The sequence below is a fragment of the Prenolepis imparis genome, unplaced genomic scaffold (genome assembly GCF_030444845.1).
Source record: "Prenolepis imparis isolate NDT839.2.m4 unplaced genomic scaffold, iyPreImpa1.0 SCAF_12, whole genome shotgun sequence".
Lineage (NCBI taxonomy): Eukaryota > Metazoa > Arthropoda > Insecta > Hymenoptera > Formicidae > Prenolepis > Prenolepis imparis.
The window spans coordinates 14,776,331-14,790,887 of record NW_028141170.1 but is presented as its reverse complement, the minus strand read 5'-3'; the positions used below and the strand labels follow the sequence as shown (position 1 = coordinate 14,790,887).

The following is a 14,557-nucleotide window of genomic DNA, read 5'->3' as shown; positions in this document are numbered from 1 at the left end:
AGTTAGAAGCGAAAAGAGGTGAAGGGAGGGAGGATAAAGATAAGGGAGGGAGGGAGATGGAAGGGAGAATGGAAGGATGAATGTGGAATGTGGAGAAAATGAAAAGGAACTGGAAGCCGATGCGTTAATTAGTTAGGGACAGCGCTGTCTCTCTCTCTTTGAAGAAAGATAGATAGGGTAGGCTAAGTCGTAGATGCGAGCGAGAAGTAGAAATAAGTAATTGCGGCGTGTGGTTGTGACAGGTGATATGAGCGGCGTATGTAGAAATGTAAAGATGAGTGGAAAGAGAGTAGGAGGAATGTAAGAGTTTTGTAAGAGGTTCGGGAACGCTCCTCACAAAAGCGCCTTCAATCCCCAAGGGGGAGAATAAATCTATCTATCTATCTATCTATCTATTTCTATTTTATTATTATAAATATGTTTAATTTTATTATAATTTATATTATTATTTATTTTTATTTTATTATTATAAAAATGTTTATAATTATTATTTTATTGCGTAGTTTAATAGAATCTATCGAAATTGTGAAGATCGCTATCTCAGTTTCAATACTGTATTCTACTCTCAGGGCTTAATTTTTATATCATGTTCACACATCAAGACTAAAAATCTTAATAAAAGTAGTCATTACTACATACATATGTATTATAATGTTTTCATACATCAAGAAAGTTTTTTTTTGTTAAATATGTTAAAAATAAAAACATACTTTGCGCTTAAAATAAATTTAATATTTAGTCCAATTATCGGAACCACTTTTAATATTAATTTCAATGAATCTTATTCAAAAGTATCATCCGCCATTACTTTGATAAAAATTTTCCTCAAGGATGGGAAGGATTCAGTATTAGTCCGTGGCCTGCTCGATCTCCGGACTACAACTCATGTGACCTTTCTCTTCAAAGAAAAAGTATTTCTAAACACAAATATGGAGACAGCTAACGACATGGAAAAATTAAATATTCCACACTGCCGAGAGTATCGAGAATAATCAAATTTTAAGAGCTACGCAAAACGTACAAAAAAGAGCAGAGACATGCTACATTCGCTTCGCCCCACTTTGTCTCGCTACTCTCCGATCCCGCGCTCCCCACCCAGTAGGCGGCGCCTACGCTGCCTTCCGTTGTAGCCACGCGCTGATTGGCAAACTTTAACAATTTATAGCGTAAAAAATAAAGCTCAGATAAAAAAATGGTTCAGGACTTTTCGATTTAGTTTGTTGTCCTGCACCTGATGGTGTGCTTCGTATACGTTTGTTTAGTTACACCCTGTATAACACAAAGACTCATACCTGGTAATATGCCACGACGTTTAAATTTTTATAAATGGCTTATTGCACATAAAAGTTTCTTTAAAAATATATTTTTATTTTTTTATTACAACATACCAGACGTTGTTGTCGTTTGCTTGTTAATTGTGTCGTTATAGTAACTTACTCAGTTTATACAGGTAAATTTCAATGATGCCGGAAATGATATATTTTTGAAAAATATTTTCCGGTTTGACGAAGCAGTTTTTGGAAGTGATGGATCCACAAACAGGTATGAGCATTACTATGCAAAGCATAATTTGCATAATTTGCAAAATCCACATTGCGTGAAACAAACAAGATGGACTGTGAACGTGTGAATAGGAATAATAGAGGATCATATCATCGGTTCTGAATTTATTCAGGACAATGTAAATGCACATTATGCAAATTTTTTACTCTATCGGCTCCACGAACTTCTCGAGAATGAGCCACTGGCTAATAGAATGGAAATAATGTTTAACAGGCTAGACATCTCGCCCACATATCTCTCTTAGCGAGAATCATTTTAAATCAAAAATTTTCCGAGACATGAATCGGACGTCATGGTCTTCAGGAATGGCCACCATGCTTCCGGATCTCATGCTAATGGATTTTTTCGTGTGAGACTTCTTAGAAAATAAATATATATGAAACCCTGCCGGAAAATGCGGAAATTTAAAAAAATAGAATACAAAACGCATGTGCAGATATTACTCCTCTCATATTAAAATGAGTGAAAGAAAATTTCATGCGCAGAATTGCTCTATGTTTAGAATAAAATTGTGGCTACATCGAACATTTATTATAATTTATTATATTTAAAAATAAAAAATATTTTTGTTCAAATTTGTTTATTAAATTTTATTTATGTTATATTATATATATTATTTTATTTATATTATTAAATTTCACTACTGTTCACTATGCTAGAGTCATAAAAACCGATTTCTCTTTTCTCACTTCCCGTCGGACTTGCATTCTGATTTTATTCTGCGAGTCCAGTAAAGCGTGCCAATGTCGGAAAGCAGATAGGCAATCCGACATACTGATGTGTATGTCGCGGAAACACCCCATTAGAAAAGAATTTTTTATTCTTCTATCATTATATCAGAATAAAAATTCGATAAGAAAATAAAAAAAAATGTGAAATTTGTTTATTAATTTTACACGTAATCCAGTAAATTATGACAAGAAAAAAATAATTGTTTAAAAAAATCAAACAAGAATTTAAAAAAATATTAATTTATTATATTATATTTATATGCAACATGTGATTTCCTGATTTCTCGAAAATTATTTTAAATATAATAAATAAAATGTTAAGAAATGCGATATGAAAAAACGCTCGATGGTCAAAACGACGCGAAACATGTCGATTATTTCGGCTCGGGTTCCGGATCTCGATACTTCGCTGAGTCGCGCCCCAAGAGGAATCGATTATAGATCCTTCGGTGATCCTTACATCGTCGCGCAGGATTAAAAGTGCACGCGTCGCGCGTAAATTGGATCTCGCAACGCGAGACACGCGCAGAACTCGACATCGCGATTATTTCGCTCATCGCGCAACGCGATGATAATCGCGAATCAATCCACGAGCTCCACGTGCATGAACTACCCCCATCCGAAGGTCGCGATCGCGGAAACGAAGGACCTGGTGGTCAAATAATCGGTCTCTTTTGTGTCGAATCCAGAGCAATTAAGATCAGAGATGCCACTTTCAGGTCCCGCACACTGGCGCGTGTGGAGGGGGTACCTCGTCCGGCGCACACGTGAATACCAACGGGCGGGCATCATAATAACAGAGGGCCTCCGACGTACAATGAGAGTCCACGCTCGGCGTGCGTTGATCCGGCAATGGAAAGATAGCCTCGAAGATCCGGGGCTGCCGGGTCGGCGCACAGTCGAGGCCGTCCGGCCCTGTCTAGAAGTGTGGCTAGGCAGGGCCAAAGGAGGGGTGTCCTTTCACATGCTCACCGGTCATGGATGCTTTGGTGAGTACCTGGGTCGAATTGGAAAGGAGTGCACAACGCGGTGCTGGCACTGCGACAGCGAGCTCGATACCGCCCAGCACACGCTGGCCGAATGTCCAGCTTGGACCGGCGAGAGTGCGGGGCTCGTGGCCGCAGTGGGGATGGACCTATCGCTGCCCGCGATAGTTAGGGCAGTGATAGAGGAGGAGGAATTGTGGAGGGCTTTCTCCTCCTCCTGCAGCAAAGTTATGCTGCAGAAGGAGGAGGCGGAAAGAAAGAGGGAGCGGGAGGGTAGAAGGGGGATGAGACGGGGAAGAGGGGGGAGACCCGCTCTCTCTCCTGAATCCCGGGAGGAAAGGGATGACCTCCTGACTGCCCGGGCGAAGAAGTCGCCGTGGTGGGGGCCGGGGGAGGGTTGGGCCCCGTCCCGCTCCAGACAGCAGGGGTGGGATGAGGTCTCCGGGGGGGACGCTGGACGGTTAGTCTGACGTTCTTCTCCCGGAGACTTCGCGGGAGGGATAGGGGCGGCTCGCGCCGGCGCAACCCGAGGTGATCTGCCCGAACCTCGAGGAGGGCCCCTCGGCTGATGGTCGAATCCGCTGCCCCTTCGGGGGGCGGAGGGAACCACAGCCGGGGCGGGGGGGCCGACCCGGCGCGGCCACCCGCTCGTCGCCCGACAACTCGTAAGAGTTGCGCGGGTGGGGGGCGGGCGGCCCCCCCGCCTCCCGGCCCGGCCGAGGTCTCCCCCCCTGAGGGAGGTCTCGGCGAAGCTCCGGGTCCGAACCCTAACCCCTTTGGGGAAAGGGGGGACACATCCCGCGGGGCATGGGGGGACCAAGGGATTCAAGCCACGGCTTGATTCCCATTGCACTCGGTCCTCTCACGGGGGGGATGCAGCCACATGCCTCCCCCTCGCCGAGCGCCCTGTCGCCGGCGGGGGGGACAGTGGTTGTCGAGGGAGTCAATCCCCCTTCTGGGGATGGCTCCCTGGAGAGAGCCTCCAGGACTGGTTGCCGAATCCCCGTTCCCTTCGGGAAGGGGAGGGAGCACCACCCTGGAGGCGGGGGTGGCGGCTCGAGCGGGAAATCTCGAGCCGTGACCCCGCCCCCCAAACTTTTTGGGAGGGCGCGACGCGGGGTTGGTGTCACCCTGCGTCGCAACCGCGACCGATCCATACGATGCGTGGAGGAGGAGTGCCGCCCTAAAAAAGGGACGACATTCCTCCTGGGAGGTAAAGGCGGGGGGGGTACGGAGACGGCATGGGATTCCAGCATCCTCCGCATCCCCTAGCTAACGCCCGAGTAGGACACCCGCTGTGGTTTTAGTGGGTAGGTCTTGGGCCCCTTGGCCGAACCATTCGTGGTTCGGTCAAGGGAAACAAGGAGTCCCACATAACCCAATAGTCTCTACCCGGAGACTTGGGTATCCAGGAGGATTTCCACAGCGAGAAAAAAAAAAAAAAAGGTGGTACCTCGTGCGCTTGGACTTTCCTAAGTTTGCTAAGCGAACTGGGCGTCGGACTACAAGTGGGAAAATTGCGAGTTCGCGCCCCATTCTTTTCATAACTTTTTTCTTTTTTTTCCAGTACTTTCTATATTATTATATATTATATATAATAAATTTATTATTATTATTTTTACGTAAAAAAATTTTCTTTATTGTTATAATTTTTTTTGTATAAAAATAATAATAATAACAATAATAAATTTATTATATATAAAATATATAATAATATAGAAAATACTGGAAAAAAAAAGTTATGAGATGAATGGGGCACGAACTCGCAATCTTAATAGTAACATCATCGAACAATGAATATTTTATCAAAATATTTTATAGTGTATGTAAAATTACTTTAAATTAAAATAAAAAATAACAACTATTCACTTTTTGGTCATTGTATCCTTTTTATGCAGAATATTCCATAAAATCAATTTATATAAAAAAAATTATGGCGATTCCATTTAAAAAAACAAAGATAATCCTGAAATTTCCAAGACTCCTCCACCTTTCGAATTTTATTTGCGATATTCTAACAATTCCTTCAATCTCGTTCAACATCTATATGTTCAATTTTTTAAATTCAAATTCGTTTAGAAGATATATTGACTTACAGATTAAAATGGGTCACTCTGTATGTATATATTAATATATATATATATATATATATAATATATGTCTCTCTCTCTCTCTCTCTCTCTCTCTCTCTCTCTCTCTCTGTGTGTGTGTGTGTGTGTGTAAACTTTAATGTTATGAAGCAAAAGAACATGTGACAATACTGTGAAGTTGTGTAGCACAGGTTTTTTGACCGGGCGCGCGCCAATTTTAATCTTGTAAGTAAGTAGAGTCCTAGTATGCTGACTTACTACTATTGGACACTTAAAAGACTTTCCTGAAGCAAAATACTCCAGAAAATTATAAAATTATAGCCTTAAATTAGTTTATTTATTCGATAAATTTTTTTACTTACTTAATAAAGCACCCCGAGTAGTGAGAGGCGAGAGAAATCATTTTATGCTGAAACCCGTAATTTAATTACGGGGCTATAATTTTATGATTTTCTGGAGTATTTTGCTTCAGCAAAATCTCTTCCAAGTGTCCAACAATAGTCAACAAGCATATTAGGACTCCACTTACTTACGAAATCAAAATTGGCCCGCGGCCAGTCAAAAAACTTGTGCTACACAACTTCACAGTATTGTCACATGTTTCTTTGCTTCATAACATTAAAGTTTAAGGTTCAAGCTTTAATTTGAACCTACAGAAAGTATTCTATCACGTCCCGTTTCTTTGTGACAAAGGTTCAAAAAGTGCCAAAAACTTTTTTTTTGACACTTTGACCCCATTTTTCTCAAAAACGTGTCGTGATGGATTTTGCATTTCAAATTCGTAAACTACGGGAAAAATCCTATCGAAATCCCCTGTCATTCTTTTTGTGACATAAAAAAAGTCGAAAAATGTTGACCAGTTATCTATTGAATCATTTTTAGTATTAATATCAACGAATCTTATTCAAAGATATCATCCGCCGTTATCTTAATGAAAATTTTCCACAAGGATGGTTTGGAAAAGGTTCAATAACTCCGTGGCCTGCTCGATCTCCGGACTTCAACCCATGTGATTTTTATCTTTGGGGAGCGATTAAAGAAAAAGTGTTTTTAAATAACAACATCGAAACCGCAGACGAAATGGAAGAATTGGTATTACACACTGTTCAAAGAATTGAAAATCATCATATACAAAAAGCTACGCAAGATGTACAAAAAAGAGCAGAAATGTGTATCGAAGTGGGACGAACTCATTTCGAACAATTTCTTTAATTTTAGTTAAATAATTATTTTGTTAACACATAAGAATTATTTTTATTATGAAAAAAATTTATTTTTATTATAAATTTATTTTTATTATAAATTTATATTATTATTTATTTTTTATTTTATTATTATAAATATGTTTAATTTTATTATAATTTATATTATTATTTATTTTTATTTTATTATAAAAATTTTTATAATTATTATTTTATTGCGTAGTTTAATAAAATCTATCGAAATTGTGAAGATCGCTATCTCAGTTTCAATACTGTATTCTACGTCAACAACCGCGAAACTTTCATCAGAAAATAAATAGTGTAACAAAATTCTCATTGACCAACCGTGTCCTATTCAAACACAGAAGCTTTAGATATGATGCTTATTTTAGGTGAATGTGGTGGTCAATTTAGAGTAGCTGCGAGGTTGTGGCAAGAACGATACCCAGATCGCACTCCTAATTCGCACAATGTTTTTTATTCAACCTGATCATAATAAAGGTAGACAAATTCGACGTCAAATTAGGGACGAAAGGACGCCAGAAATTCTTGCATTCGCTCAATTGCATCCCCATGAATCCTTAAAGCGTGTAGAACAAGAATCTGGTGTTAGTCGTAGTACAATTTGGCGAATTTATCATGAAATCAAGCTGCATTCGTACAGAATGACTCTGCATCAAGCATTGACGATTGCCGATTTTAGAAACAGACTCGAATTTTGCAACTGGATACGCCAACAACCGCGAAACTTTCATTAGAAAATAAAATTTTCTAATGAAAGCACATTTACGAGTGACGGCTCTGTAAATACTTGGAACTGTCGTTACTGGGCACAAGGGAATCCTCATTGGTTTCGAGAAATAGACCATCAACATATTTGGAAAATCAACGTTTGGTGCGGAATTGTTGAAAAACATATTGTTGGACCGTTTTTCTTTGAAGGAAATCTAAACGGTGTTCGGTACGCTAATTTCCTCGAAAATGATCTTCCACCTTTATTTGAAGATATTCCTCTACAATTACGCCTAAACATGTTTTTTCAGCAAGATGGGTGCCCAGCGCATACATCTAGAGTTGCCCGTGAACGACTAAACGACATGTTTCCAGATAAATGGATAGGCAAATATGCCCACATAATTGGCCACCACGATCACCGGATCTAACTGTTCTCGACTACTATTTGTGGGGAAGAGTAAAAGATCTGGTATACCGCGAACGCCCTACGACAAGAGATGATATGATTCGTAGAATACGTGACGCAATCGGTTCTCTAGATGCTGATGAAATTTTTCATGCTACAAATGATTTCCAAAAGAGAGTACTTAATTGCATTCAAGCAAACGGTGGACATTTCGAACATCAGGCCTAATCACATCTAGCCATATCAGCGCACGCACACACCCACTCACCCACACACACACCCACACACACACACACACACACACACACACACACAACACACACACACCGTAGGGAGGGTTTGGAGTCGTTAACTACTGTGGAAGCGACGAACCACAGGGTCCTTATCCCTACGAGGTGCGCGCGCGCATACACACACCCACACACACACACACACACACACCCACACACACACACACAAACACACGGGATTTGATATCTGCCACGTCCTCGTCGTAGATCCTGGGTTATGCCGAGAGCAGATAATGCAAAAACGTTATTTTTGCCAACACACATTTTGAAGGTTGTCTGAAGGACATAAATGACATTTTTCGAAAAAATGTTTTGTACAAAAGTTTGATATTTTTTCGCATAGAATCCGAATCTGCAATAAAAAATACCATGTTCCATTTAAAAAAATGCACTTCCGGTCTGAATCGCCTATTTCCGGCCGGAACAAGAAGTTGAAAATATCACCATTCGATAGAGCGCACCCGATTTATAAAGAAAATGTTTTTACTTTTTTGAAATAACCACTTCTCTAGTTTTTAAATGGGTGGTACGGGTGGTCTGAAACACCCTGTATATGTAATCTTGAGAAAAAAAAATTTCTAAAGGATAATAACGCAGTCTTTTGTTTATATTTATATCTTATTAAAAATTTACTGTATATAGTATGTAACGATGCACCCCCATCGTTCCCGACCGTCCACCCGTCGAAAGGCTGCGCCCGGTGACCACCCGCCGAGCAAGGCAGCAGGCGCTGAGCGCCCCGTTTAAAACTTTACTGTTAAACACTGTACCGAACTCGGGGAACGATCCCGGCTACGAAGGCGTTCGACGTATGCCGAAAAATACCGAACGCGACTACCCCCACCATCTTTTTTGTTTCGCGAATTTCCGATCTCCCGATCCGATATATAAAAACCCGAGCGCGAACACGAGATGAGATTCCTTTCCGGCTCCGCTACCGATAAGGTATTGCAGAGCCTTTCCGACCGGAAATCACCGACCGAGGTAGACGGGTTTCGCTGCCTCTACGGAGACTATCTCCGTCCACCGAATTGCGGCTTCTGAAATCCCACGCCTGTGTTTCGGAGGTAGACGTGTACGCTACCTCTCCCGAGATTATCGCGGGAGACACAGAGTCCGGCCCTGACCACCACCAAACGCGCGACGGTCTCAGTTACGTGGAGCTCCGCCACCTTCGTCGAGTTTTCTCGACAACCGCCGTGTTCCCGTATCACAAGCATTATCCACCAACTGCATCGTGGACTCGCACGCGGTCCCCGCTATCCGAACACGCGCGCCGAAATATCGCGCCGCGCGCTCTCTTCGATATATCGAAGAGATTGGCCGCTCTCGCGCGGCCCGCTGTCAGCTATATCAACCGCGCGCCGATCGCCAACCCCTCACCGCTCTGACCCCACGCCCAGCAACACGAGTAAACAGCGACGCATCGATACACAATACACGCACACACCGACACAAACATTTTATACACACATTCCGGCGAATTTAAAGTCCGCGTGCGGCAACTCTATAACGAAGGCCTTTTAACTCAATGTAACGCGACTTTCTCTCACATACATACTTACGCACACTCACACATACGCACCGTTTTTTTATGTAACCACATTTACAATAAACAGTTCTTTTTATTACACAAACCACGCGTTCGTGTCTTACGCCTTTCTCGAGCCCTGATCCCGACTGCGTTATCCCGCGTTCGCGAAAGCGACCCGTTACAAGTAGTTAGTGCCAGAGGCGATCTATTCGTGAGCTGATTATTTAAAAATCCAGAGGCGATCTATTCGTGAGCTGGCTGTAACACCAGATGCGGTTTGCATGTGCGCTCTGGTTATTACTTTATATCAGAGGCGATCTATTCGTGAGTTCATTATTTAAGAATCCAGAGGCGATCTATTCGTGAGCTAATTATTTAAAAATCCAGAGGCGATCTATTCGTGAGCTGGCTGTAACACCAGATGCGGTTTGCATGTGCGCTCTGGTTATTACTTTATATCAGAGGCAATCTATTCGTGAGCTGATTATTTAAGAATCCAGAGGCGATCTATTCGTGAGCTGATTATTTAAAAATCCAGAGGCGATCTATTCGTGAGCTGACTGTAATACCAGATGCGATTTGCATGTGCGCTTATTACTTTATATCAGAGGCGATCTATTCGTGTGCTGGAAATTTAAAAAAATCCAGAGGCGATTAATTCGTGTGCTGGTCATAGAAGTCCAGAGGCGATCAATTCGTGTGCTGATTATATTATTTTTATCAGAAGCAGTTTGCATGTATGCTCTGTTTACTATAAAATATAGACATTTATTTTCAAAACATTATTTATTGTAGTATATAATAGTTAATTTTCTGTATTAGATAAAAATTTATAAACAAAAGACTGCAGTTTTTCAAGATTATAAAATAATAAAATTATATTTTATTTCTGTAGCAATATTTTATAAAATATTAATTCATTAATTTTTCTTTGCAGGCAACAGTTGAAGCTTAGCAATACGCAACAGTCAAATGACTCCAGGAGTACTAGCATTACTATGGGTACTAGTAACGAATCTATCGATTATCAAAAATCGGTGGAATTAAATCCCGACTCGATGGATTCGATAACTTGTATCCAAACAATGCAATGCCCGGAGTCAACTCCAAATACAGGTACGTGTTATACAAATGTCGATAAATGCGAAGCTAACAATTATTTTGTTATCGATAATGGCCCTCTGGATCCAAATCGTATCCAAGAATGCATGCTTGAAAGCCGTCGCATTATCGACATTTTTCTTATGTGAAATGAAATCCACAGAGTATTTGATAATCATATAAAAGGTATAGAGTGCCAATTTAAAGATTGGAAACTCATAGAGACTCGTGACCGTGGATTATTGACGCAGTTGTGTTTCAAGTGCCAAATGTGCAACCATGAAGCCATCATATGGTCAGAACCCACAAAAGAACCTAAAAAGTTGGATCTTAATAAAGCTGCTGTACTTACAACTATAACAATTGGAATTGATTATGCCAAGTGGAAGAGTTCTGTGCGGGTATAAATGTTCCCTGCATGACTGAAAAGAGGTATATAGAAAATCGAGAAAATATAGTCGATGATTTTTAAAAAACCGCCATGGAAAGTATGAAGATGACGGGTGAACTCGAAAAGCAACTCGCCTTCGAAAGGAATGAAGTTATAAATGGCATTCCATATATTACCGTTGTAGCGGAGGGTAGTTAGATGAAGAGGTCGTACGGAAACGCCTACGATTCACTTTCCGATGTTGGTGCTATAATTGGTTACCGCACAAGGAAAGTTCTCTTTATTGGTATCCGCAACAAATTTTGTATAGTATGTGACATTTTGTATAGTATGGGCGGAGCGAAATGGTCTGGAGCCAAATAATCATAAATGCTATAAAAATTTTGATCGCAACGCTAGTTCTACAAAAATGGAAAGCGACGCCATAGTAGAAGGTTTTAAAAGCAGCCTTGAAATGCATGGACTGATATATAAAACAGTTATTGCAGATGGCGACAGCAATGTATATCAGTCTATAAAAAATAATGCACCGTATCGCAAATAAATGATAAATGTAAAAAAAATTGAATGCACTAATCATTTGCTTCGCAATTTATGCAAAAAGCTGAAAACTGTTGCAGAGACAGTTCAGCCAAAACAGAATAGAAAACGTGGTTTTGTACAGCTACGAAATGTTGTAAAAACAACATTTTAAAAATACGAAAAGAAGTGCTAGAGGCCGCCGCTTTACGACAGAAAGAAAATCTACCTCAGCATAGCAAAGCTACGGAATTACAAAAAGATATTTTGAATATTCCTAGCCATATTTTTGGTGAGCATAAAAGATGCAAAGAACGCGGTCATATATGCAAAGAAAGCTGTGAGAAAAATTATGTGCCATATTTGAAATTACACGGTTTATATCAAAAAATTGAAAGTGCTGTCATGTACTTGAGCGCTTATTCCGACAGTTTGTTATTAAATTTAACAAACAATCCTGCAGAATTAAATCGATAATCTGCAAAGAAATAGTTGGAAAGCGCATAAATTTCGGCCTACGAGGTTCTTACAATGCTAGAATTGCGGGATCTGTTGTGCAACATAATAATCAACAAGTTCTTTCGCAAATATATAAAAGCATGAACAAGTATGTTCCTCCGATTGTCGAGAATTTGGAAAATCGACGGAAAAAAAAGGTTTTGAGAACTAAAGAATCTCGAGAAATGCATGGCAGGAGTAGAAAATTCAAAAGAGAGATCGGAACAGATCTTCATTATGGTCCACAATCACAAAAGCCTGATCTTCCATGAGATGCATACAAACAACTTGAAATAAATCACTTAGAAAGATTGGCGAAAAATGCAGTAAACAGGCAAAAAATTAAACACGAGACAAGAGGCCAAAATGAATGTGAGTTGTGGCATTCACTGAGAAGAGAAATGCTAACGGCATCCCATTTCGGAACCGTATGTCGCATGAGACCAACAACGTCTTGTGCAGCGACTGTGAAAAGCATTTTGTATCCTCCACACATTGACACTGCAGCCATTAAATATGGTCGCGATAAGGAGGAAGTTGCCAGGATAGAGTTGGCTGCAAAAATAAATAAAATAATTAAACCATGTGGCTTGTTTATTGATAATGACAATCCATGCTTGGGTGCTTCTCCCGATGGGCTTATTGATGAAGATGGTCTGGTGGAGATAAAATGTCCTCTATCAGCTGAGAATTTTACAGCTGATGAGGCAGTACAACAATTGCCTTTACTAAAAGGTATATTTGACAAAAAAAGTAATAATAAAATGAATCAAAATCGTCGATTCTTTTATCAAATTCAAGGGCAGTTGAATATAACGCAGCGAAATTATTGCATATTTGCTATATGGACCCCCGAAAGCTTAAAAACTATAACAATCAATAGAGACAAAGACTTTTGGGAAGATCAAATGCTGCCTTTCCTAATACGTTTCTATTATGACTGCATGCTTCCAGAAATCTTGGATAGGCGTCATAATAGGCATATGTCTATTAGAAACCCAGAATATATAATAGATGCTCAAGAAAAAGCGTCTAAAAAGAAAATTAGCAAGCTGCAAACTATACAAAAAAGTGGTATAGAAAAAAACGATATTGAAAGCGAACAATTAAAAAAAAAATGTTTGCTAACAGACGTGACAAATACTGCTATTTTGACTGATACAGAGCAAGATAGCGATTGCGTCTTAGTCAGTTATTCAAAGAATAAACGAAGATTGACTAAAAATGAAATAGCGAAACGTCGAAAAGTTTTGAATTATACAATTGCTCCTCTTTATTCGGTGAAAGAGAATGTTTTGCCTGCACAGAACAAACTCAACGATGAATCGTTAGATAGATTCTTACGCATCGTTAGAGAAATTTCTTGTTTCGAAACGCAAAGCGTTCAATACATAGAATTCCCAGAACTGATTACAGCCAATGATACTGGCAAAAGCTTACAAATCATTGGAGGGAATTGTACTGATCACTAGCGATGTATTTTCTTCGACGGCATAAAACTTCGCGTGTATGACAGCATACCCAACTATACATACAGAAAATTGGCAATAAAGGAAAAAAATTATATTCACAAACGTTTTCCTAAAATAAACATATGTTGTAACCATAAAGTCCTTTTTTTTTGACGCAGTAGAAACCTTTTATAGATACCCACAGTCCTCGGGAAAGGAACTGCGAGTTATGCGGGACTCCTTCTCCTCATCCCAGGGAGGACCGAGGTCCTCCCCGTGATGGGGCGAAGTATACCACGGTAAAACCACTGCGAGTGTCCTACGCGGGCGTTAGATGGGGAGAGCAGAGGATGCTGGGAACCCATGCCTACTCCCCCCCCCGCGCTGCCTTCCCGGGGAGAGGGTCGTTCAGGAACGGCTCTCTCTCGCCGCCATCGTGCGGCTCATCGCGGTTGCGACGCAGAGGGGACACCACCCTCTACGCCGCGCCCTCCCGGTGTTATTCGGGGGGCGGGATCGGGGCTCGAGTTACCCGCTCGAGCCCCGGCCCGCTCGACCCCTCCGGATGTGGCTCCCTTCAGCCCCCTGAAGGTGGCTGAAATCGGCCGTCATCCAGAGGGGTCCTCTTTCCTCATTCGAGGTTCAGACGGCTGACTCTTAACGTCGAAGCTAGCCGTCGTTATCCCTCCTGCGAGACTGTCGGGGGGGGAGTCCAGGATTTAAGCGTCCCGGGTCCACCCCCGACAGCCTCATCCCGCGTCTATAGTCGACGCGGGTATTGGGGAGTCCTGTCCCCCCGGCCCCCGCACCCAGCAGAATTTCCCACTGGTACATGCGGGGGCGGGGGAGACCGGACCCCGTCCACCATCACCTCATCACCATCCACCATCGCCTCATCATCATCATCCTCATCCACTATCATCACCACTTCCTCACCTTCATTTACCATCACCACCTCCTCTTCTGAAACGGGAGAGCGGGCCCTTCTGCCACCTCTCTCTCGGTCCCTTTCTGCTTCCTCCTTTTGTGCGATCACTGTCTCACAAAAAGAGGAGAATGC

At 41.4% G+C, this 14,557-nt stretch overlaps 1 protein-coding gene and 2 pseudogenes across 1 annotated transcript; all 3 read left to right on the top strand.

Moving 5' to 3' along the window:
• Positions 1 to 3,111: 3,111 nt before the first annotated feature.
• On the top strand, positions 3,112 to 7,062 carry LOC145943420 (uncharacterized). Its single transcript, XM_083050925.1, has 2 exons — positions 3,112 to 3,553; positions 6,965 to 7,062. Exons 1-2 carry the CDS (start codon positions 3,112 to 3,114, stop codon positions 7,060 to 7,062), a joined length of 540 nt encoding a protein of 179 aa, XP_082907051.1.
• A 175-nt stretch (positions 7,063 to 7,237) lies between these two features.
• On the top strand, positions 7,238 to 7,941 carry LOC145943419 (uncharacterized; annotated as a pseudogene).
• A 974-nt stretch (positions 7,942 to 8,915) lies between these two features.
• Positions 8,916 to 13,518, top strand: LOC145943418 (uncharacterized; annotated as a pseudogene).
• Positions 13,519 to 14,557: the final 1,039 nt, after the last annotated feature.